The 26810-nt window shown below is 45.6% G+C and overlaps 1 protein-coding gene across 5 annotated transcripts in view; it reads right to left on the reverse strand.

Annotated features, from left to right (window-relative positions):
* itpr1b (inositol 1,4,5-trisphosphate receptor, type 1b) overlaps nt 1–26810 on the reverse strand; it is a 731378-nt gene that overhangs the window by 339577 nt on the left and 364991 nt on the right. For 4 of the 5 annotated variants that reach the window (XM_072472138.1, XM_072472140.1, XM_072472136.1 and 1 more), the window contains one exon: nt 2693–2740. The exons of the other annotated variant lie outside the window; for it this stretch is intronic. In XM_072472138.1, the coding sequence (XP_072328239.1) occupies nt 2693–2740 (48 nt within the window). The remainder of the gene's footprint in view (nt 1–2692; nt 2741–26810) is intronic. 5 annotated transcript variants of the gene reach the window in all.

A 26810-nucleotide genomic window follows, 5' to 3' on the forward strand; every position in this document is an offset into this window, starting at 1 on the left:
ATATTTCATTTCTAAATGTTCTTCGATTCCCCTTTAGTAGGAATTCCATTACATTTCCTGCCACTGATGTTAAACTGACTGGCCTATAATTCTGCCCCCTTTCTTAAAAATAGAAATATTAGCTATTGAACAGTCTTCTGAACACAACACCCTTTTCAAAGGAATTATTAAATTTGTTTAGAAAATGCATCTACTATCTCTTCTCCAGATTATTTTCAAATATGTGGGTGCACTCCATCCTTACTGGATTTTTATCCTTGGAGCTTGACTTGTTTCTTCAATATATCAATTTTTAATTTCGAAAAACACTCATCTCATTATTCAATGTCACATCTACCAGTGCCATTTCCCTGCTAAGTACTGAAGCTAAGTAATGATGTAACATTTCTGCCACCTTGACATCTACGGTATTATCCCACCTCTCGGTCACTGGTCCTCTTCCCATCATAGCCTTCTTTATTATGTGCCTGTAAAATATTTTAATATTTTATGTTCCTGAATAATGTAGGTTTTTAAAAAAAAAAAATCACGACTTATTTTAAAGGGATGTGGGTGTCATTGGCAAGGCCATCATTTGTGTCCCACCCCTAATTGTCCTTGAACTGAGTGGTTTGCTCAGCCATTTCAGAGGGCAGTTAAGAGTCCACCACATTGTTGCGGGTCTGACCAGGTAAGGATGGTAGATTTCCTTCCCTCAAGGATATCAGTGAACCAGATGAGTTTTACATTGCTGATTGTTTCATGATCACTATTACTGAGATTGACTATATATTCCAGATTTTTTAATGAGAATTTAAATACCACCAGCTGTCCTGGTGGATCAGTCTCAATCTCTGGATTACTAATCCAGTGGCATGGCCACTCTGCCACCATCGCCCCAATAGTTGTTCTTTTTCCCCCCCCTAATATTTTGTTTTTTAAATTCTTTCCTAATCTCTTTGCATTCTCTTTTATTATGCACACCTCTTCTGTCTATGTACTTAATGTAAGCCTCTTTTTTAACCTTCAATTGTTCCCCCGTGTCAAACCATCCCATGGGGTTCCACTAACGTAAACTTTGTTATTTGCTTTTAGTCGGATATTTTTCCCTGCACTGTTGACCACCATTTCAAATGCTCCCCATTATTATTTGTTAATGTGGGTGCTGCTTTATTTTTTTTCAAAATGTTTTTATTGAAGTTTTTCATTTTATAATCTGTACAATGGACAAGGGTATGTGGATTGGGTACAATATACAAGTACTCTCCATTGGCATCGGCCCACCCTAACCCAGTTGCCATTCTGTTTTTGCGAGTTCCATTCTCAGCCCCACAAAATCAGCCTTTTCACTAATCTATTAACCTGCCTTTTGCCATACTTATGTCCTCCATCATTATCTTAAAGTCTATTATATTATGGTCATTATTGCCTAGATGTTCCTCTAATTTTACTTCTCTTATCTACTCCGGTTTATGCATTACTACATCCAACTGTGAAATCTTTTCTCGTCAGTCTTTTTACACATCACGTTAGAAAAGAGTCTATTCAACTTGTGTGCGAGAGACATGTTTTTTTAAACAAGGTATATTTGATGAAAGAAAAGCAGCAGACAGATGTATGACATCAACAGAAGGTTGCGGCTAAAAAGATAATTTTGCCAACAAGTCACCATCTGCAATAGAATTTTGCCGAAGCATTTCATTTCATGCAGTTTTAAAGAACCACTGTTGTTTAAAATAAATTCCATGTGTTCTCGTATAAAACATACCCTGTGCATATTAAACATCTCAACAGCCTTTTCCAAAGCGTAGCTTACCTCAAACTAGCATTCACAACTTTAATATATCTGCACAGCTCGTGTAAACTTCACCGTTGCAATTTATGCAAAATCATTTTAAAGAAAAAAGCATCAATCATCTGTTTCATGTTTGAGTAAACTCTGCAGAAAGTTTGAGGCAAAGACTCGTCATTGTATTCCTCCTACACAGGATGTAATGCATGATTATAATCCAAGCTCTCCCTTCTCCCTCTCTTTCTCTCCTCCCCCTCCTTCCCAATGAAATGCACATGCTGAATCATTCTGTAAACATATAGAAAGGATTAGGATTATGTCAGTGAATCACATTTATTTAAAAGGGTCACTTTTTTGTTCAATGTACATGCAAAGTCTTAATTTGCATGTTCGCACATAACCAATCTCTAATCCTCTTTAACAATGAAGATCTGTTGATGTGGGGATTGACATATTTGTTCCTGATTATTGTTTATTACTGATTATTGGTCATTGTTGGTGGGTGTAAATTTGGGAAAAAATGCGAAAAAGGAGAATAAAGAAATACTTTAAAAAAAACAATGAAGATCAAGTCACTACATCTGTCATGCCCTCAAGGACTGAAGTGTCAGACACCAATTAACCGCAGTAATTTGCTATAATTGTGTCTGGAAAATAAGTATTTTGGGAATATGATTCCTTCTCTGATTGTTTCACACACAAGTCTTTACCCTGCTTCAGGCACTTTACTGTGTTTTTTCATAGTGAAATATTGTAATCATATTAAACACGTATTGATGAAGATTATGTCTATTATCCTCCAAAGCAGACAGTCCGTTGCTGTAGTCTATAACAAAGCCGATTTAAATGCATACAGAATTGTTCATTTCCAAAAACAAGTGGGGAGATTTCCGCCCATCCCTGACTTCCAGGTGTACATACCCGTTTCTGATCCTCCAGCTGTTTCTGTGGCAGGTTTTGATCAAGCTCCTGGTAGAAGGACGGACATGCAGAAAACAAGATTTTCTTTTCAAGATTGTATTAATCAACACTAGAGGTTTAATTCCTCACACCACCATCAAGCACGAGTTAGGTACTAAATGCTGCATGCACTTCAGAACAGTATTACTTCTGTGATAATCAATATTGTTAGGTGGCACCATTTTGTTTCAGTTCCATACTTGGCCAAAAATGTTTAATTTCTTTTGGACAGTTAATATAATAATTTGTACAAATTTTTGACATACATACACTATGAAGTAAAAAAAAAGGATACTCGCTTAGCAGTAGGGGGCAAGTTTACAAGTGAAATGCATGCAGGGTAGCATAGCAGCAAGCGGTATACAATTTTGAAGCAAAGCACATGACCGTATCCATTCAATTTTAGTCCTCCCTCCACCCATGTAAACTCATGGGTGCATTGCTTAAGTCCAAAAGCGAGTTAGGTGAATCAAACTTCAGCAGGTTTCAGCATCAATCCTGGAGCAAGTGTTAGCTTTAGCTTGAAGGAGGTCAGAGTGATGTCAGGAGGTCACCCCTATTCCCTTCTCTCTCAGCTGAAAAACTCTACAATTTGCTTTATTCATGGCTAAATTAGTGGTCAGAATGACCTCCACAAAGTCCCAGTTAAGCATTGCAACCTACCATATCTGAGACATGCTGTAAATATCTATCTCACCCCTTTTAGGAGGATATTTCAAATTCTGGGTCAGGCAATAACAGTACAAATAATGCAGGTAATGACATTTTTTTTTTTTTTTTTTTTAAACCATCCGCTGCATTTCAACTCCAATGTGCAATAATTAAAGACAAACTTTCCATTTCTAAGATGCATACCAAAATTAATCAACACAAGTTAGAATCACAACCCGCCCACTGAATCAAACCGTATTCAACTTTTTCTGAGAAATTTAATACATTCACAATTGTTACCAATTCATCTTTGGGCTGAATTTTCTGCAGTCGAGAACTGTACTTTTCCTGCAGCTTCCCAGCTCGGAGTTGGTGTAACCCAGAGGCTTCACCATACAGGACTCTTCCATACATACATTGTTTTGTCAAATCAAGCCACACAAGCCTATAATTTTATACACTCTATTGGAGGAGCAGATATAATGTAGTGCTGTGTTTAGAATGACAAAGACAATTGGTTACATGAATAGGATGGGAATAGAGGGATATGGACCCTGGAAGTTTAGAAGATTTTAGTTTAGATGGGCAGCATGGTCGGTGCAGGCTTGGAGGACTGAAGGGCCAATTCCTGTGCTGTACTTTTCTTTGTTCTTTGTAACCTCCTGACTCATCTTTTCCCATCGTCAATGGGCTTTTATGATTCAATCTATAAGCTTCAGGATAGGATTTTATAGAATCCTACAAAACAAGTCAATTTTTTATTTTATTCATCCTTGCATGGGATGTGGGCATCTCTGGCAAGGCCAACATTTGTTGCCCATCCCTAATTGCCCTTGAATGGAGTGGCTTGCTGGATCATTTCCGAGGGCAGTTGAGAGTCAACCACATTACCGTGGATCTGGAGTCATATGTTCCGGTGAGGATGGCAGATTTATTTCCCTCAATGACATTAGTGAATCAGATGAGCTTTTACAACAATCGAACACTGTTTCATATGATCACTGTTACTGAGACTAACATTTTTTTTTTCCCATTCCAGATTATTAATTGAATTTAAATTGGGGATTTCAACCCTTGTCCCCAGAGTATTAGCCTCAGCCCAGTGACATTGCAATTACACCAGTTAGGCTGACGCGTTGAATGAAATATGCAATTAGATCCCCTCCTCACCTCTTTCCATATAGCCCTGCATATTTTTCAGCTAGTATGCATCTATCTTTCTTATTAAAGTAAATGTTGAACCCGATTCCGCTCTCCTTTCAAGAAGCATATTCAAGACAATAGCAACTCGCTGCATAAAAACAAATTCTCGCCAGCAGTACTTGTGACTCCTTTGCCACTGATCTTCACCTCTCTCCTCTTTTATCAATTAACAGTTGCCATTGGAAAACGCTCCGCCATATTTATTCTATGTCGAGCACCTCCCCTCAAACATCTCCATACTAAAGAAAACATCCGCAACTGTGGTTAACAACGATCAATCTCGTGGATCTTGTGCTACACGTTTGTGTGGAGCTTACAGGTTTGGTCTGCAACACTCCCTTTCACAGGTGCGTTTTTCTTTCCCTTTCTCGAGGCTGAATCAAACGTATGGCAGACTGGCCAAGGTGGAGAATGAGTTAAAAACTCACTTGCACATGTTGGCTCCACACAAGTGCCTGACCCACAACTTGATCCAAGGCTAACACAAAGCAGATGTATCTCTATCTGGATGAAGGGAACTGCTTGACAGTACATTTAGCTTTGTCTTGACGTTCGGCGACTAACTAATAACGTGCAAACAGAGCTGCTGAGCCAAATGCATCAAACAGCAGTCAAAAGGCTTCTGGCAAAATTACAGGTTGAGTGAAGCTGAAGCGGGATGTGAATGTGACCCAGATCAGATCATCTTAGACTCCACAAATCCAGTTGTCATTCAACGTAATTACATTACAGTGGTGGTGCTTAAAATTCACTCTGGCGACAACAGACACAACGCCAAGTGGTGGTGTGAGGTGCTATAGTTAGGGCTGTGATCCCAGGAATATGGCTGCAATATTATTGGGGAAGTTAGATTTGAATGCCCAATACCAATAGTCAAGATTTAACACTTCAGTCATGCATTGACTTTCCAAAAACAAAATCTCATGTATTTTTGAGATATCGCTGTCCTCTTTACAGCTAAGAGCGACACACATGGGGCCCTTCCTGTTGACGCAGGGCACAGCACCCAACCTTGTGGTTATGCCTATTTACCAAACGATTGGATTTCAAAATTGGGACCATGAAGAAAGATTGGATAAGCTAAGATTGCTTTCCTTAGAATGTAGGAGGCTAAGTGGTGACCTAATTGAGGTGCACAAAATTATGAGGGGCCTAGGTAGGGTAGATAGGAAAGATGATACGTTGACTGACAACTGGATTTGTGGAGTCTAAAATGATTTAATTTGGGTCACATTCACATCCTGCTTCTGTTTCCCTCATCCCGTGACTTCGTCAAAAATCTTTTGACTGCTGTTTGATGCATTTCGGTCAATTACCAGGGGCACACGGGTGGGCATTTGGAAATCATTTCCCAAATTGGTGGTTGAAGCAGAAATGCTAAGGGTAGCTGGAACTGTATCTAAAGTCCTGTAACTTGCAAGGATACGGACCAGATGGTGACAAGCGGGATTAAAATAAGCAGCTGGTTTATTTTTTTCTCTCTATTGGCCGGCACAGACATGATGGGCTGAATTGGCCTCTTTCCAAGTGCCGTAACCTTTCTATGGTTCTACAGACATGGGGAAATTGGGAAAATTCAAAACATTTAGTAGCAGTTTGCTTGAAAATTAGCAAAGGATAAGTTTCCACAGATGATAGCTACGACAGCGTTGTTTGGCGGTGGTTTAGTCTGCGAAGGAGATCGTCAAATAGTTAGAGTACCAAGAAAGGCCCTCTGTCTGACTAGACAACACACGCCACACAGTTTCACTGGTCAGCTGAAGCAAGTCAAAAGGCAGCTAATCTAGAGCCCCATGTCAAAGACTGACCTTTGAAAACGCAAGCCATTTCTTTGAGTTTAAATCTGGACAGTAATGATTAATAAATGAGTCCAAGGGACACTAAATTATATCAGCTGCATAAAACGTTAAAAGCAGCTTTCTGAAATAAGTCCACAGAGTAGTCATTGCTGCTCTTGGCTACGGAACCTCAGTTCACAAAAGCACCATACAAATTGTGTAGCTTGTTTTTCTTAAAAAATACATTCACGTCATAAACTGCAAGGCCACAATCTTAATATCCACAGCATGGATAAGTTTCAACAATGTTGGGAATAGAAGATAATAGGAGGGAATAATAATACATCGTGACAACAAGCAGGGGTACAATTTTCTCAGGAAAATCAGAGATGTGGTCTGAAAAGAGATATGTGATCATAATACATGGAAAATGAAAAAAATGGTTATGGTGAACTGATAATCATAGTTGGCAACTCAATAACTATGTGCCAAAACTAAAGCTGTTGAGATGGCAGTTTTCCCATGTGTGAAATTTAAGTTTGTATGACCCCACAGCTTCAAACAGAAGGTTTAATTGAGCACAAGACACTTCAGATCCTCAGTGTGAAACGTGCAGGTTTTTCCACTTTTTCAAAGAATGCGATAGAAAACAATGCTTCCCATGTGATCGGTTAATTAGGCATAAAACAAACAACCGCTGTGCTCACACAATTGCATTTGGTACTACACTTTTTCTGGAAATTATATGTGGAAGAATGCAAGGATAATGGGAGTCAACTGTGGTTTAGGGGTAGCACTCTCGCCTTGGGGTCAGAAGGTTGTGGCTTCAGGTCCCACTAGAGAGGCTAGAGCACAAACATGGAGGTTGATCCTCCACTTGCAGCACGGAGGAGATACTCCACTGCCAGTGGTGCCATCTCTCAGATGGCGTCGTTAAGCTGACATCCCATCCGCACTCGGGTGAATGCAACAGATCCCTTGGCACTATTTTGAAGAAGGGCAGGGGAGTTATCCTAAGTGTTCTGGGCAATAATCACTCTTCAATCAACATCACAAAAACACAGATTATCTGGTCAAAGTTCCTTTATATCTAAAAGGTCAGGTTTGATTGTAAGAAATTAGGTAATTTGGCCAGCGAGGGTGGTTGTACCAACAAATCTTGCCACATATCAAGGTTATGTTTGTTGAGATTGCTTTGAACAAGAGCAACGCAACTCAAAACCATATTATCACAGGGTATGATTACCTCAAATATTATGTATATTTTTCCCCAGTAAGGTTCCATTTACAATTTGTTTGAGGGATTCCTGCATTTTGGACTTGACAAACAAATGACTATTGACAGCATAGACGTCCCGGAGATAATCACACTGCTGAGTGCAAATTGGCTGCTGTGTGTTCCAAAATGACGACCGTGACTCTGTATCTTCATTGGTTACTTTGGGGTGTTCTGAGGTAGTGAAAAGTGCAAGTCATTCTTTCCTTCAAATGGGATCTACAGTTCAGAGCGACCCCCAAGTTGCTTTCCAGGGATAACCAACTCAGCTCCAGTGTAGCAATTTGGTTGCTTGCTACATTCCAGCGATGAGGAACTCTGAAGTGACCGCAAAACAAAGCAATACACTTGATGGATTTGAAAAGATAATGTATGTTGAACTATGAAGATGATAGGAATCTTCCATTTAAAAAGCTGCAGATATTTATTTGTCAAAATGTGAATTTCATGTACCATAGATATAATCTTTGAAAGAGCGACCCAATGAGTCCCACCCCACTGCTCTTTCTCCATAGCCTTGCAAACTTGAGTTATTTATCCAATTCCCTTTTGATTATCCCTTATGGACTGGTCAGAAACTGCCATCAGAGTAACCAAAAGGAGAATGGAGAAAATGATCGATGAATGGCTGTTGGAGGAATAGTGAGATCCTTTCCATCTAGGTTACGAGTCAGAAGGCCTGTATTTGGCCACTAAAGGATCCCCAGGTTGGATGTGTTCACCCAGAGCTTTTAAAGAGCTACTTTTACTCAGATTTCGATGCAGAAGATGGTGAGTTAGCAATGGCATTGGAGGGATGAAATTGCCGAAGTGGAGAGATACAGCCCTTGATAAGATAAGGGATCTCAAAACAGATCAGACTGCAGGTTCTGGCAGCATTCACCCCATCAGGTGCAAAGTAACCAGGGTCGTACTGTCTGGGATCCTTGGGACTGTTTTCACACATTGGAACCTTGACACTATTAATTTAACTTCAGTTACATGGAATTATCTAGAATGGATCTGAGGAGATCTACTGTATAACTACATTGATACGCAAGGGTCATTAGAGAGTCTCAACATAGCTTCTGGAGAAGGTTAAATCGCACCAACGTGATTCAAATTATTGAGGTAGTTTCTAGGTTGTTGGATGCTGGGAGCCATTATTCTTGAATTTTCAAAGTCTTTGACAAAACGTCTACAAACAATAAGCAACTTAATAAGGTTGAGGCCCTGTAAGATTAGCAGGCAGATTTGCAACTGGACGAATTGACTGTAATCTTATTAGATTGTTTATTAATAGCAGCGATTGCATGCGGGGACTGATAAGTGATAGAGTCTTCAGGCCACTATCATTCACCATCATTATCAATAATCTCAATGAAGGCACTGCGATAACAACCTGCAAGGGTGTGATCGATACAAAAATTTGTGCAAGTGTCAAATGAGAACAAGAGGATACAGGCAAATTCCGAGGTAATGGGCCCAATTTTAGCTGCTATCAATGGAGATGAATAAATATGTTAGGCACACAGGCAGGCAAAACCAGGCATCTGTACAACGTGCAGTGTTGTATACTCAAGGCTGTTGACTGACAGTCATATCTTGGTGTTACATGAATCTCTAAAGGTCGACAACCAGTCGATTGGAAAAGCAAATAGAGTGTAGGGATCTATTACCAAGGTAATTAGATATGAAACAAAAAATATATACCGTCTTTCTGAAAGGCCTGAGTGAGGCCTAATTGAAGAACCAGTGTGCATTTTCGGCTGGCTTACGTGGATGACATCAAGAACAAGATTAGACATTATCTTGAGAACTACTTTAATGACCCTTGGTCACTGTGCCACACAGATGTGTGGTGCTTTAACTCTAGAAAAGCATAGACTTTGAAGAGATTTGATTGAGGGCTGTAAAATAATGAAAGTATAGACTTTGTCCATGTGGATGGGTCATTTAGTTAGGGCAAAGAGGATCCCAGAGGTACAAATTAAGTTATGTAAGCACAGAATTGGATTGACTTATCAGGAGATAATGTTGTTCGCAAAGAGCGATCAGCCTATGAATCAAGTTGACAATTCTTGCCATTATTAGATTTTCTGCACAAATTCTAAAGAGTTAAATTGCTGAGTGTAGTTGCTGTAACCCCAATATTAAAGGGAGTAGGGGAAAACATGTTGCACAATCGCCCACCTTCAACTGGGACCCGATTGGTTGCTTTCAGGAGTCAGAGGAACACATCCCGGCTATTCTTTTTTTTAAAATAAAGAATATTTTTATTTGCCATATTTTCATCATTTTTTCCATACAAAGAAAACAAAAACAGAACAACCCCAACAATATAAAACCCAAAACATGAGGGAAAGAGGGAATGGGGAGGGCACGCCGAACTAGACGGCGGCAATCAATAAATAAAGTAACCTAAGACGAAAGCCTTTTTTCGTTACACAACATCAATGTATATAATGGTGAAAATGCCAATATAAAGATTTAAAAAAAATAAAACCCCAAACAGACTCAAAAAGTAGAAACTAAAACAGACCCCCCCTCCTTCAACATTCAATGGCAACCAACTCCTTAAAGTACATAATAAACAAACCTCAAGAATTGTCGAACCCCTCCTTTGCCCCCCTCAACTCAAACTTCACCTTCAGATGGGGCCAAAATCCCCATCAGCTCCCCCCGCCACGCCGAGGCACAGGGAGGAGAAACTGACCTCCACCCCAACAGGACCCACCCAAGAGCGACCAGCGAGGCAAAGGCCAAAACGTCTGCCCCCGCACCTGCCTGCAACTTGGGCCTGTCTGACACCCTGAAAATGGCTTCTAGGGCACCGGGCTCCACATCCACATGCAAAACCCCCGAGATACCACTTGCCAAAACCTTTCCAGCTTCGGGCAGGACCAAAACATATGAACATGATTTGCGGGACCCCTCCCACATCGCTCACAGACATCCTCCACCCCCTCAAACAATTGGCTCATCTTGGATTTTGTGAAGTGCACCCTATACACAACCTTCAATTGTATCAGCCCCAACCTCGTGCACGAGGTTGAGGCGTTCACCCTTTGCAGCACCACACACCACAGTCCCTCTTCCATCGCCCCCACCCGGCCCCAGCTCTTCTTCCCACGATATCTTAACGCCCTCCATGGACACGCTATTCTCCTCAAGGATCCTCCCATAGATTGCCGAAATAACCCCCTTCTCCAACCCTCCCAGTAACAGTATCGCCTCCACCAACGAGGAGGCTGGTGCTATCTGGAAGGCCAAGAAGACCTTTCTTGCAAAATCTCAAACCTGCAGGTATCTAAACCCTTCTTCCTACACCAACCCATACTTCTCTCCCGACTCCTCCAAGCTCACAAATCCCCCAAGAAACAGATCATTCATTTCCCTATTACCCTCTCATCTCATCCCCCAAACCTCGCATCCTTCCTCCGTGATTTGATTCCCCTTAATCAGCATCACCCCTGACCCGGCCCCCAGCTTAAAATGTTGCCTAAACTGCCTCCCGATCTTCAAAGTGGCCACCACCACTGGACTCACTGAATACTTAGCTGTGTCCAAGGGGAGCGGCACCATTGCCGGCGCTCGCAACCCTGACCCCCTACACGAGCCCTCCTCCAGCTTAACCTATTGGGTCTCACCTTCCTTAATCCAGCCCCACACCTTCTCGACATTCGCTGCGCAGTAATGGAACAGCAAGTTTGGGAGGCCTAGCTGCCAGCCCTCCCCGTCCCTGTCTGTCACCCCCTCTGCAAGACCACCGTTCTAATCCTGGCCACCTTCCCCCCCCCCCCCCAACCCCAATGAACAAGATGATCAATTTGTCCACCTCCTTGAAGGAAGATTTTGGTAGGAAGACTGGCAGGCACTGAAATAGGAACAAAAGTTGTGGCAGCACATTCATTTTAACTGCCTGCACACGGTCCACCAACGACAGAGGGACGTTATCCCACCTTGCCAAATCAGCCTTTGCCCTCTCCACAAAACTAGTGAAATTGTACCTTCGGAACCCATCCCAATCCTCCGATAACACTCAACAGCTGAACACATGATATGGAGACTGACCTGATTTACAGCAGCACTCTTTGCTAACCGGGATGGGACCTGGCTGCATGGCAGAAGCTTGGAAAATTCCAGACACTCTTGGATAGCTACCATCTACAAACTTAACTAACAAAAGGAGGGCTGGATTATGCCTGAACACCATCCTCAAATTCAGCATGATGAGGCCTCAATATGTGACACCACTTAAATTTCCAAGTGAAAAGAAACAAACATTTTCATTTATTTAGCGCTTCTCATGACCACTGGTTGACTCAAAGCACCAGATGTCTCAAAGTGTTTTCTGAAACGTCGTCACTGCTGTAACATAGGAAATGTGGCAGCCAATTTGTACTCCATAAACTCCCACAAACAGTGTTGTGAAAATGACCAAATCTGCTTTTGTGATGTTGATTGATGAATAAATATTGGCCAGGACACGGAGACTAACTCCCCTGCTCTTCTTAAAAATAGTGCTATGAGATCTGCTACATGCACCAAAGCAGGCAGATGAGCCTCTGTGTAATGCCTTATCTGAAAGATGGTACCTTGGACGGTGCAGGACTCCCTCTGTACTGCACTGGAATGTCAACCTTGATCTTCAAGCCTAAGCCCTGGAATGGAAATTGTACCTGGAGGCTTGCGATTTAGAGGTGAGTGAGCTACAACTGGGCACAGTTGACACTAGGATCCAGTGGCATGGTTCAATTGAATAAGAGATCCATAAAAGTGACCGGAATGTGAATTATCGGAAGGATATATTCAAGTCACCCAAGTGTTACAGTAGAGTATGAATTGGATGGCTGATCTGTCATCGGGCCAAGGCATCTTTCACGAGAGGTTAGGAAGGCCAGCCTCGTGCAGTGCCAGGAACGGTAAACTTGATTGAACATGAACTGAACGGTAAAACAAACTTTTTTGATTTGAACTGTGTGACGTATTAGCATTGAGGGCAATGATGCGGTTCATCATCAGGTACTAGAATCAGAAGCCATGTACAGCCAGAGTCAGGAATCAGAAAAAGTGCCAAATGAAGGTGAAAATATTAAGAGAAGCGATTTAACTCAAGTAAACTTTTGTTTTATTTACTGATGGGATTTAGGCGTCACTGGTCATTTCAGCGGGTATTTTAAGAGACAACCACATTGATGTGGATCTGATCAGTGAACCAAATAGGTTTTTAAAAACGTAACAATGGTTTCCTGGTCATTGTTGGACTTCTAATTACAGATCTTTATTTAATTCAAATTTCACCATCTGCCATGGTGAGATTTGAACTCGGGAGCCTGGAGCATTACCCTGTGTCTCTGGTTTACTCGTCAAGTGACAATACCACTACACCATCAATGTCAGCAATTTGTGGATGAGGAGCATAAAGTATTTGCTGGCACCTATTTAATTAGGATTCCAGGAGATCAGTGCTCATGAGTGATGTCCTAGACTCTCTTCTCCCACAATCCAAAATAAGCAGCTGACTGTCCAACTGCTCTCCACAAATCTAAACTCAATATCCAATTAAATGCCATGATACTGATCGCCCACTTAACTGAATAAATGGCCAGCCTGCATCTGTCGATGTGGCTAACAATGTGTTAAACCTGACAAACTTTGGGACTGGCTCTGGACTGCACAGCTAACTGTGCCACGTCATAATCTGTCTGCACAACTTAAAGCCATTGTGATTAGATTCACATAGTGCTCAAATTCAGAGTAATAACGGCCTGATGAATCATTTTGATATCACTTCACAGCAATTAGAGCAATTGGAAATTGGATTCCAGAAGTAATTATGCAGCAAACAAGTGCATTAGTTTCACATCCTGTTCCAGCTGCATTTCCGTTCTTAAGATACTCAGGTGCTTACTGTTAACTAATACATAGCTGAACACAGCTAAATTATTCTAACTCGCTTGAGGCACCAACAACCCATCCTGGGGAGCAATCCAGTAGCTGTTCTTCGCCGAAGCACCGCCACAACAATATGGTTCTACAACTAGAACATACACACTTGCAATTCATTATCTCAGGATGCCTCAAAGCCCTTGAGCCACCAGAGTACTTTGAATAAGCAGCCCGTCACTTCACACAGAGCGAGGTTCTACAATCAGCAACATGATAAAAGGACCAGACCATTTGTTTTACTGTTGCTGTTTGAGGGGTACATTCGGAGCAGGAGTGGCACGGTGGTCAGCACTTCTGCCGCACAGCAGCAGGGACCTGGGTTCAATACTGGCCATGGGTGACTGTCCAGGTAGAATTTGCACTTTCTCCCCATGTCATAGAGTAATAGATGTTCACAGCGTGGAAACAGCCCATCGGCCCAGCTGGTCCATGCCACCCAGTTTCTATCTCTAAGCAAGTCCCACTTGCCTGCATTTGGCCCGTAACACTCTATACCCACCCTGACAATGTAACTGTCTAACTGCTTTTTAAAGGACAAAATTGTACCCGCCTCTACCACTGCCTCTAGCAGCCTGTTCCAGATGCCCACCGCCCTCTGTGTGAAGAGATTTCTCCTCTGGTCTCTTTTATATCTCTCTCCTCTCACCTTAAACCTATGCCCTCTAGTTCTAGACTCCTCTACCTTTGTGAAAAGATGTCAACTATCTACCTTATCGATGCTCCTCATTATTTTATAGACCTCTATAAGATCACCCCTAAGCCTCCTACGCACCAGGGAAAAAAGTCCCAGCCTATCCAGCCTCTCCTTATAACTCAGACCATCAAGTCCTGGCAGCATCCTCGTAAATCTCTTCTGCACTGTTTCTAGTTTAACAATATCCTTCCTATAATAGGGTGACCAGAACTGAACACAGTATTCCATGTGTGGCCTTACCAAAGTCTTGTACAACTTCAACAAGACGTCCAAACTCCTGTATTCAATATTCTGACCAATAAAACCTAGCATGCTGAATGCCTTCTTCACCACCCTATCCACCTGCGACTCCACCTTCAAGGAGCTATGAACCTGTATACCTGGATCGCTTTGTTCTGTAACTCTCCCCAACTCCCTGCCATTAACTGAGTAGGTCCTGCCCTGATTTGATTTACCAAAATGCATCACCTCACATTTATCCAAATTTAACTCCATCTGCCAATCATCAGCCCACTGGCCTAATTGGTCAAGATCCTGTTGCAATCTTGTATAACCTTCTTCACTATCCACTATGCCACCAACCTTGGTGCCATCTGCAAACTTACAAACCATGCCTCCTACATTCTCATCCAAATAATTTATATATATCACAAATGACAGTGGACCCAGCACCGATCCCTGAGGCACACAGCTGGTCACAGGCCTCCAGTTTGAAAAACAATCCTCCACAACCACACTTTGGCTTCAGTCGGCAAGCCAATTATGTATCCAATTGGCTACCTCACCCTGCTGGCTTTCCTCCAGGGACTCCGGTTTCCTCCCACAGTTCAAAGATGTGCAGGTTAGGTGGATTGGCCATGATCAATTGCCCCTCAGTGTCCAGAAATGTACAGGTTGGGTGGGGTTACGGGGATAGGGTGTGGAAATGGGCCTAGGTAGGGTGTTTTTTCAGCTGAATGGCCTCCTTTTGCATTGTAGAGATTCTGTGAGGATGCCAGAAGTACACCCTGCTCATTTTCAGAGATCTTTTACGTCAAAGTTATGGGCGAGGGGATGGGACCTCGTTTTAACATCTTAGCTGAAGGACAGCACTTTTGATAATGCAGCAGGCTTTCAGTGCTGCAAAATGTCATCAAAAATTCCACAGTGCAGTCATTGGAGTGAGTTTTGAGCGATGGATTTCGGACTTGGATGGTAGAGGGCTACCCAGAGTGGAGCCTGACATTTAGGGTAGACTGAAGCTTAGGTTATGAGAAGCCATTTAACCTCAGCTTGGCTCAGTACTCTCACCTCAAACATAGAATTGAATATAGAAATATTGAATACATGATACAGACAAGGGGTAAAATGTCTATACATTAGAGTTAATGGGAAAAAAAGCCAGAAATCTATTTTAAATTGGTAATCTTGCTCAGAAGCATTGTAGAAGGTTGTGGACAAATTTCTAAATTTTAGCTGTTATATGGCAGCGCTTCAGCCAAGGCCGGAGGGTTAAATTATGAAGGCAGGTTGCAGGAGCCTGGGTTGAATTGCCATGACTTCAGAAGTCGGAGGACAGACTTTCAGTAGCCGCCATTGGGTGAGTGGTCGCACACAGGGCGGATCCTGCTTGAAGTTATTGGTTTTGGCCTTTTTTACCCAAGTTCTGGGTAGGTTTGGTGGGAAAATGGAACGGAGAGTGTAGGGGAAGATGGTGTCTCCTGGATGGGCATGTTTGTGGGCTGTCAGACCCAGCTGAAGACAGTTAAAGAGCTGGCAGCAGAATTGAAGGAGACTCGTGGTGGAGCACCAACTACGAAAATGGAGGGCAAAGGGTCGTCGTCAACAGGAAAGCTGCAGACGGAAAAGTTGATTAGCTTCATTAAAGAGGAGTTTTGGCAGCAAAGGAAGAAAATGCAAAGTGACTGGTCAAAGACGATTGAGGGGGCACCTCCTAGCAGGATCATGGAACAGGTAGAAGAGTGGCTCGAGCCACAGGGGGTGATGATCCGGGCGGTGGCGAAAGTGGTGTCTGATCAGAGTGACCATATTGTGTCGTTGGAGGCGGAGATGGCTATCCTGGGGGATCGTTGCTGCGGTTAAAGGTGGAGGACCAGGTGAATAGGTCCAGGAGGCAAAATCTGCAGATGGTGGGTCTGCTGGAGGGATTGGAGGGAACAAGAGCTACATCACGAGGGTGTTGACCAGGTTGGTGGATTAGAAGGTGTTGGACAAGGCCCCAGAGGTGAGTCAGGCCCACAGGTCCCTGAGGCAGAAGCCGAGAGCAGGGGAGCCGCTGCGGGCAGTGATTATGTGGATGCGCAAGTTCCAGGACAAAGGAACAATCCTGAGGTGGGCGGGACTGTGAGTGGAAGGGAAACCGAATCCGAATATATTAGGACGTCGGAGCAGAACTGGCCAGGAGGCGGGTGGGGTTCAACAAGGCCAAGGCAGTCCTGAACCGGCAAAAGATCCGATTCAGGGTGTTGTACCCAGCCAGACTTCGGGTAACCTAAGAGTACTGGGAATATTAATTTGAGACGCCGGAGATGGCAAATGACTTTATCAGGAATCATAAGCTGGGGGAGAGCTGAAATGTGACTTTCAGTAGAGGAGTTATGTCGCAAAAGTTGGTAAGTTGTTTGTGGATTTGTTTTGAACGTATTGATATTTTAGGTAGTCTTACTGTAGGTCGGTGCTTGCTGCAAGTGGGCACGTTTGTAGAAAAGGTCAGTGCGTGTTGTGGGGGGTGGGGGAGGAGGTGGGCTGGAGAGTTGTAGGAGGGGGCCTTCAGGTGGGAGTTGCCACACGAGTAAACAAGCAATGTTAGTGAACAGAGGTGTAGCCGGGAGGAGAGGCTGCGACAGTTAGCCAGTATGGGGAGAGGAGAGGAGGCAGGTGGGGGGAGGCGACATGCCAGGTACGGAGGATGAGTTTGGTCATGGGCGGGTTGGGGGCTATCTTGGGTGGACTTGTTCAGAGTGAGAACCGGGGGGGGGGGAATGGAGTCTAAGGGTAATGATGGCAGACACTAGAGGGAGTGGAGGCATAAGCCTCTGCTGAGAATCATTACATGGACATCCACAGACTAAATGGGCTGGTCAAGAGGTCCCAGGTGTTTGCACCTGAAGAGTTTGAGAGCAGAGGTGATTTTCTTGCAGGAGACATCTCTGGGTGAAAGATTAGATGAGGCTAAGGAATGGATGGGTAGTGCAAGTGTTTCACTCGGTGTTTGATTCAAAATCAAGGGGGTGGCCATTTTGTTGAGCAAGCAAATGGGATTTACAGGAGCCAGGGAAATGTGCAACGTTAGTGGCGTGTTAGAGGCGACGCCGGTGGTGTTGGCAAACGTGTATGCACCTAATTAGGATGATGTTGGTTTTGTAAAGAGGTTACTGGGAGCGATCCCGGAACTGGACTCTCACCAGTTGTTCATGGGGATGGGGTGGGATTTTAATTGTGCAATGGAGCAGAGGTTGGATAGGTCGAGCCCCAAGTCGATGGGGAGGTCGAGAATAGCAAGAAAGCTAGGAGGGTCATGGAGAGTATGGGGATGGTGGATCCGTGGAGATTCAATAATCCGGGAGAGAGGGAGAATTTCTTCTTCTCTCGTGTGTATAGTGTCTATTCCAGGATTGATTTTTTTTTGTAGTGAGCTGGGCGCTGCTGATGGGGGTGATGGGGCAGGATATGCAGGAAAGTGATCTCAGACTATGAGCTGCACTGGTTAGATGTGAGGCTTTGTTCGGGACACGTGCGGAGGGCGGGGTGGAGGATGGATTCGGGGCTTTTGGCCAATAAGGAGTTCTGTGGGAAGGCGAGAGTTTCGATTAAGTACTGTGTTGAGCTCACCAGAACAGGGCCCACAGGGATAGGGTGAGGAGAGAAGAGAACAGGCAGTTCCTGGATGACACAGTTAAGGAGGACAGGAGGTACTTATCGGCCCCCATGAAGGAGTTGTTGGCAGAAAGGAAGAAGCTACAGGGGCAGTTTGATTGGTTAACGACGGGTAGGGCAGTGAGGCAGCTGTGGGAGGTGAGGGGGGGTGCAGTATGAGTACAGGGAGAAGGCGAGTCATTTACTGGCTCACCAGCTAAGTGTCAGGCAATTTTGCGGGTGATGGCAGAAAGGGTGGAGGTGGTGTCGGAACCGGAGAGGATAAACAAGGTGTTTAGGGCCTTTTACCAGGGGCTGAATAGGCCAGAGCCAGTGGGGGAGGTGGCGGATATAGGACAGTTCCTGGAGGGGTTGGAGTTCCCGGAGTTGGAGGAGGGGAAGTGGCAGGCATTTGAGAAGCCGTTGGGGTTAAGGGAGGTAATGGAGTGTATTGGTAGGATGCAGTCGGGGAAGGCGTCGGGCCTGGATGGCTTTCCGGCTTGATTTAATAAGTAGTTCGCGACAGAGTTGGCCCCCACCTGTTGGGTATGTTTAGTGAGATGGTGGAAAAAGGGGACCTGCCGGTTATCTTGGCGCAGGGGTTAATTGCATTGATCCCACAGAAGGGAACAGGCCCATTTTATGGTTAAACACAGAAGCGAAAGTCCTGGCGAAGGTTTTGGAGGGGTGTGTGCCGGAGGACAAAGTGAGTTTTGTGAAGGGTAGGCAGCTCTCTAGTGATATTAAAGAGGTTGTTGAATATAATTATGATTCCATCGGGGGGGGGGGGGGGAGACAGAGGTGATAAGTGGCCACGGATGTGGAGAAGGCATTTAATCGAGTAGAGTGGAGGTACTTGTTTGAAGTTCTGGAAAGGTTTGGGTTGAGGCGTGGGTTCGATTATACAGCGTTGGAGGGAGAAGGGGTTGGAGTGGGTCAGGGATATGTTCACGGAGGCAAAATTCACTGGGTTGGATGAACTGCGGGAGGGGTTCAAGTTGCAGAGGTGGTTTGAGTTTAAGTATTGGCAGGTGTGGGACTTTGCGCAAAAGGGGTTACCTACATTCTCCCAACTACCGGAGTACACGCTAAGAGTGTAAATGTTGCTCCCAGATGAGGTGGCGGAGGGCAGGATCGGGGACATATAGGGGTGGTTGGGAGAGCAGGGCAAGGCATTAGTGGAAATGATTAAGCGAAAGTGGCAGGAGTTGGGGAGGGAGATAGGATGGGGACTCTCGTGTGAGGCGGTGCAGCGGGTAAACTCGACCTCTTCCTGTAACAGAATGAGTTTGATTCAGTTTAAAGTGGTGAACACGGTCTACATGACTTGGGCTTGGATGAATGGTTCTTCCCAGGGGTAACGGATGGAAGCGTGGGTGGGGGCCGGCGAATCATGTTCACGTGTTTTGGTGATGAGAGAGGTTGGCGAGCTAATAGGAGGCAGTATTTGGGACACTCTCGAGGATATTGGGGACCAAGGTGAAGCCGGACCCCATGGTGGCGATCTTTGGGGTTTCGGAGGTGCTGGAGTGAAAGGGTGCGGGTGTCGTGGCTTTCGCCTCTCTCACTGCCTGGTGATGGATACCTTTGAATTGGAAGTTGGGTACGCCACCAGGAGTTGTAGCTTGGCTGGGAGACCTGTATGACTTTCTCTGGTTGGTGAAGAATGTGCCTTGGGGATCAGAAGTGGGCTTCGAGGAATGGTGGAGACAGTTCTTGATGGTATTTGAGGAGCTGTTTGTCACATGGGGGGGGGGTTAAAAGGGGAATAACATTTACAAACTATTAACTTTGCTTTGTTGGGATGTTGTTTGGTTGTTATTGTTTACATTTGGAATAAAATCTCTTTTATATAAAGCTGGAGGGCTGGCCTAATTGAGGGGTGTCGAAGAGGTACCGGAGTGAGGTGAGGTGTAGCATGGGAAGGGAGTTGAGGGATGCGAGAAGAGGGGAGGTGGGGGGAGGGAGCATGGAATATGGCACAGGAGTGAGAGGAGGAGTGTTGCAATAAGAGTGTGAAGGAAGGTGAGTGTAGTAGTGGGGCTGAGGGCAAAGTGGGAAAGAGATAAAAGGGAGGTTCAAGAGAAGAGAAGCTAAAAAGAATCCATCAAGCTCTTGAAGCTTGTTGCTGCAGTAGAATTTTCTGTCAGCGTGCCAGGCAGCTGCCACTTTGCTTCAAGCCTTGGATGTGTGAGGAAGCTGACAACAGCAAAACACATTCATTAGTGTCATAGCTTTCTACCATTTTCCATGTGCCAGCTTAGGGGTAATTTTATGCCCATCATTCAGGGAAATCAGAAGAAAGACCTAGTCTGAGAAAATACGCTTAGTTTGGTTTAATCCCTTCAACGTTGGACCGGCAATCAGAAGTAAACAAAATAGACTACCTCAGGCACCACATTCATCCCACAAAATAAATATCACCTTCATCTCGTTCAAACGAAAGAAATTCTGAATCGGAAGTCGGCCCTGACTAAAGGAAGCCTCCCACCCGGAAAAAAACACATAGCTGCAGCTGTGATCCAGGAGGCCAAGTGTGTTACGCAAGGTTAAAAGTTTAGAACATTTGCTTGGAAACACAGCAGGTCTAACAATAGAGCTGGGCTGTGAAATATGAGGAAGAGATCTCTGTTCAGATGCAATTGATGAAAAGTTTGTTTCCTTTCCTCCCACTCATTAATTCCATGGAAAAGCAGTGGGTTTTCCCACCAATTAGCTCAGCAGTCTCGCTCCTTAAAATGCACACGATTTGATGAGTCATTGCAGATAGACACTTTTAGAGGAATTAAAATTAAAGTTGCGGGGGGGGGGGGGGGGGGGGAAAGGGAAGGTGGAGTAGAAAGTTAAAAATCTCACACGGGTGGACTTGGCCCGGATTTTCATGCCTTTGTCCAATTCGTAAAGGAGGCAGATCTACTTAAAAATGGTCGGTGGGATCAGATTCCGGGGTTCCCTCGACCTTCATTGTTTTGCGCAATTTCACCAGGGTGGGATAAGGGTGTGGTAATCGGCACATATACAGCATTCCCGCCCTTGCCAGTTCAGTCATGGGGATGGGAATTTCACCACCCCCTGTTGTGGTATGCTTCTTCATGTAGCATAAGCTGCTTCCTTGATGTGTGCTCTGACAAAGGAAGGTTCAGACTTGGAGATAGGTTTATAACACATTTATTAAACAGTTAACAATTCTCCTACTTGAGTTAGACTCTCCTGCTAAACTTACTATAGTAACTCAATCTAACTAACCAGTCTGCTCTAATCCACGTGTGGGTGTGATGCATCCGATCTGCCCGTCTCTCTGTGTCGCCTGTGGGAAAGAGAAAGAGCATGTGTGCCCTGTCCTTTTATATGGGTAGCCCCCTTGTGGTAGTGTCCCTCTGGGTGTCTTGACTGCCCATTGGTTGTGTCCTATCTTACTGACCTTTTGGTTGAATGTCTGTGTGCCATGCTGTCTAGGGTGCTCCCTCTAGTGTCTATTTAGTCCTAGTGTATCTACATTAACCCCTTGTGTATTTACAGTGATGCATATCACCACATCCCCCACTGTAATTTTGGGGTGGGCCCATTCTTTTAGTAGTTATGGTTAATGGTACCTCTGAGGAATCGTGAATCACAGGACATCCCAATTCAGAGTTGGCAACCAAAAAATAGTAATTTGAAATACATTGCTCCTCTTACCAAGTCACAAAGCTGTCAATCACAGGCAGGGAGAAGTCCCATTGATGAATCCACGTCACACCTCAATCTAGTGTAAATAAACACACATGGATTGAAAAACCACAACAAAAGAATAACTAATTTCAAGGTAATAGAAATGTCAGTCAATGAAGCCTGCAGTCTGCTCTGAAGCTCCATCAACATTGCCTGCTGAGATAAGAGCATCAGTCAGCCTTAGAGCACAGCCAACTATTCATAATGAGTCTATCTGGACAAACAGATGTCAAGTCATCAACTTAGCCCACTATTGTTGATACGGTTTCCAGGTGACATCATTATAAATACAGAGTTCTAAGACACAAGGTTGACACAACTGCAGAGCAGACTGCAAGTGTTTTTGGTTGACAGCCCTACCACCCTGTTTCCTCAATGTGGTTTTTCAATGCTTGTGTGCTTAGTTACACAAGATTAACAAATCCAGAAGTGGATGAAACCTTCTGACTGATACTATGAATGGCTCTGGTCAATTGACACTGCTCACCTTGCAACTTCTAAAAATTATCCTTCAAAGCCTCCACTTCTGTTGCAGGTTTCAGGAGAATTTCAAAGACCTATCAGGTTTATTAATAGCTTATTGGTTGTGCACATAATGGACACTGGGAGTGTGGATATTGAGGAGGTATCGGGGGCATGAAGGCTATGGGGGTCATGAGGGGATGAGGTAATTATAACTGGGCTAATGACTCAGTAAATGAAGACAGGCACTCCTACCTGCCGCCTCACCATCTGCTGACTTTGGGCCTGCTTCCAGAGGTGGTGGGCTCGACTCCATCTTGCCTTCACCTCCCCAGAATCAAAATATGGCAAATTAAGGCCTTCTTAATGGAGATAGGTTTGCGGGTGCAGGAACTTTCCAGACTCGCGCTTCATAAAATCATAGAATTTACAATGCAGAAGGAGGCCATTCGGCCCATCGAATCTGCACTGGCCCTTGGAAAGAGCACCCTACTTAAGCTCATGCCTCCACCCTATCCCCGTAATGCCACCTATCCCTTTTGGACACTAATGGGCAATTTAGCCAGGGCAGTCTACCTAACTTGCACATCTTTGGACCATGGGAGGAAACCGGAGAACCCGGAGGAAACCCACGCAGACACGGGGAGAAAGTGCAGACTCCACACAGACAGTTACCAGAGGCCAGAACTCGGGTCCCTGGAGCTGTGAGACATCAATGCTAACCACACTTCCGGGTGCGGCGATGACCAGCTGAGTCGCACGTTTCGGCAGCTCCCTGTGAAACGGACTTTTGGGCTCTTGATAGGAGCCCCAACGGCAATTTTAACGGCTAAAAACACCGTGCGGTAAACCAGGAGGGTGTTCCCCCTGGACACGGATGGAAAAAGGAGAGGAAAGTGGCCGGATTGCAGCGGATCCTTTGGAACAACGGCAAGGAAGGCAAGCAAAAACCAAGATGGCGTCGGAAGGTGGCAGTTTCATATGGGGCCCTGAACAACAAGAGTTCTTGAAATGCTGCGTGGAGGAGATAAAAAAGGAAATGAAGAAAGAGTTGTTGGCCCCGATACTACAGGCGATCGAAGGGCTAAAGGAGGAACAAAAGACCCAGGAGCAGGAGCTTCGGGTCGTGAAGGCGAAAGCAGCCGAGAATGAGAACGATATACAGGGCCTGGTGGTGAAGTCGGAGATACAGGAGGCACACCAGAAACGATGTGTGGAGAGGTTGGAGGCACTGGAAAACAACGCAAGGAGGAACAACCTGAGGATTCTTGGCCTTCCTGAAGGTGTGGAGGGGGCGGACGTCGGGGCATATGTGAGCATGATGCTGCTTTCGTTAATGGGAGCGGAGGCCCCGACGGGTCCGTTGGAGGTGGAGGGAGCGTACCGAGTTATGGTGCGAGGATCGAGAGCAGGAGAAACTCCCAGAGCCATAGTGGTGAGATTCCTCCGTTTTAAGGATAGAGAAATGGTCCTTAGATGGGCGAAGAAAACTCGGTGCAGTAAATGGGAGAACGCGGTGATCCGCGTTTATCAAGACTAGAGTGCGGAGGTGGCGAGAAGGAGGGCGAGCTTTAATCGGGCCAAGGCGGTACTTCACAAAAGGAAGATAAAATTTGGAATGCTGCAACCGGCAAGACTGTGGGTCACATATCAAGGGAGGCACCACTACTTTGAGACGGCGGATGAAGCGTGGACTTTTATTGTAGAAGAAAAACTGGAATGAGTGGATTATGAAAAAGAACGTTTGGACAAAGTGGTGGGGTGAATGGGAGGGGCGAAGAGGGGTTTTATGTTCTAATCCTGCGGTATGGTAACTTTTCTTTCTCCCACAGGTGGTGATGGGGGGAGGTGGGGAGGGAGAGGAGATGGGGCGTTGGCCATGGGAGGCGGGGCCGAGGGAGAAGCGCGGGCTTGGTTCCCGCGCTATGATAATTATGGCGGGAATAGAGAAGCAGGAAAGAGGGGGCGTCGCACGGTGCGAGCCGTGGTCACGGGGGGAAGCCGAGGTCAGCCAGAGTTTGCTGACTTCTGGGAGCAACATGGGGGGAGTAATTACGCTAGCGGGGGGGGTGGGAGGGGGGAATTACTGGGTTGCTGCTGCTGGGGAAAGGGGGGAGTGGGTACGGGAGAGGATGGGCGGGGGGGCACCGCCTGGAGGAGATACAGCTGCGTGGGAACTGGGTGAGAAGCTGGAAAAAGATGATGGCTAACCGGCAAGGGGGGGGGGTGGGAAGCCCCCCAACTCGGCTGATCACGTGGAACGTGAGAGGGCTCAACGGGCCGATAAAGAGGGCACGAGTACTCGCACACCTTAAGAAACTTAAAGCAGATGTGGTTATGTTACAGGAAACGCACCTGAAACTGATAGACCAGGTTAGGCTGCGTAAAGGATGGGTGGGACAGGTGTTCCATTCGGGGCTGGATGCAAAAAACAGGGGGGTGGCTATATTAGTGGGGAAGCGGGTAATGTTCGAGGCAAAGACTATAGTGGTGGATAACGGGGGCAGATACGGGATGGTGAGTGGCAAATTACAGGGAGAGATGGTGGTTTTGGTAAACGTGTATGCCCCGAACTGGGATGATGCCAACTTTATGAGGCGAATGCTAGGACGCATCCCGGACCTAGAGACGGGAAAGCTGATAATGGGGGGAGACTTTAACACGGTGTTGGAACCAAGGCTGGATAGGTCGAAGTCCAGGACTGGTAGGAGGCCGGCAGCAGCCAAGGTGCTTAAGGATTTTATGGAGCAGATGGGAGGTGTGGACCCGTGGAGATTCAGTAGACCTAGGAGTAAGGAGTTCTCGTTTTTCTCCTATGTCCATAAAGTCTATTCACGCATAGACTTTTTTGTGTTGGGTAGGGCATTGATCCCGAAGGTGAGGGGAACGGAATATACGGCTATAGCCATTTCGGATCATGCCCCACACTGGGTGGACTTAGAGGTAGGGGAGGAAACAGGAGGGCGCCCACCCTGGAGAATGGACATGGGACTAATGGCGGATGAGGGGGTGTGCATGAGGGGGTGTGCCTAAGGGTGAGGGGATGTATTGAAAAGTACTTGGTACTCAATGACAATGGGGAGGTTCAGGTGGGAGTGGTCTGGGAAGCGTTGAAGGCGGTGGTTAGGGGAGAGCTGATATCAATAAGGGCACATAAAGGGAAGCAGGAGAGTAAGGAACGGGAGCGGTTGCTGCAAGAACTTTTGAGGGTGGACAGACAATATGCGGAAGCACCGGAGGAGGGACTGTACAGGGAAAGGCAAAGGCTGCATGTGGAATTTGACTTGCTGACTACAGGCACTGCAGGGGCACAATGGAGGAAGGCGCAGGGTGTACAGTATGAATATGGGGAGAAGGCGAGCAGATTGCTGGCACACCAATTGAGGAAAAGGGGAGCAGCGAGGGAAATAGGGGGAGTGAGGGATGAGGAAGGAGAGATGGAGCGGGGGGCGGAGAGAGTGAATGAAGTGTTCAAGACATTTTATAAAAAATTGTATGAAGCTCAACCCCCGGATGGGAGGGAGAGAATGATGGATTTTTTGGATCGGCTGGAAATTCCCAAGGTGGAAGAGCAGGAAAGGGTGGGACTGGGAGCACAGATCACGGTAGAAGAAGTGGTGAAAGGAATTAGGAACATGCAGACGGGAAAGGCCCCGGGACCGGACGGATTCCCAGTTGAATTTTACAGAAAGTATTTGGACTTGCTCGCCCCGGTACTGATGAGGACCTTTAACGAGGCAAAGGAAAGGGGACAACTGCCCCCGACTATGTCTGAAGCAACGATATCGCTTCTCTTAAAGAAGGAAAAGGATCCGCTACAATGAGAGTCCTACAGACCAATTTCCCTCCTAAATGTGGATGCCAAGGTCCTGGCCAAGGTAATGGCAATGAGAATAGAGGAATGTGTCCCGGGGGTGGTTCACGAGGACCAAACTGGGTTTGTGAAGGGGAGACAGCTGAACACGAATATACGGAGGCTGTTAGGGGTAATGATGATGGCCCCACCAGAGGGTGAAACGGAGATAGTAGTGGCGATGGATGCCGAGAAAGCATTTGATAGAGTGGAATGGGATTATCTGTGGGAGGTGTTGAGGAGATTTGGTTTTGGAGAGGGGTATGTTAGATGGGTGCAGCTGTTGTATAGGGCCCCAGTGGCGAGTGTGGTCACGAATGGACGGGGATCGGCATATTTTCGGCTCCATAGAGGGACAAGGCAGGGATGTCCTCTGTCCCCATTACTGTTTGCACTGGCGATTGAGCCCCTGGCGATAGCGCTGAGAGGTTCCAAGAGATGGAGGGGAATACTTAGGGGAGGAGAAGAACACCGGGTATCTTTATATGCGGATGATCTGCTACTATATGTGGCGGATCCGGCGGAGGGGATGCCAGAAATAATGCGGATACTTGGGGAGTTTGGGGATTTTTCAGGGTATAAATTGAACATGGGGAAGAGTGAGCTGTTTGTGGTGCATCCAGGGGAGCAGAGTAGAGAAATAGAAGACCTACCGTTGAGGAAGG

Source organism: Scyliorhinus torazame, chromosome 13 (genome assembly GCF_047496885.1).
Source record: "Scyliorhinus torazame isolate Kashiwa2021f chromosome 13, sScyTor2.1, whole genome shotgun sequence".
In the NCBI taxonomy this organism is placed as follows: domain Eukaryota; kingdom Metazoa; phylum Chordata; class Chondrichthyes; order Carcharhiniformes; family Scyliorhinidae; genus Scyliorhinus; species Scyliorhinus torazame.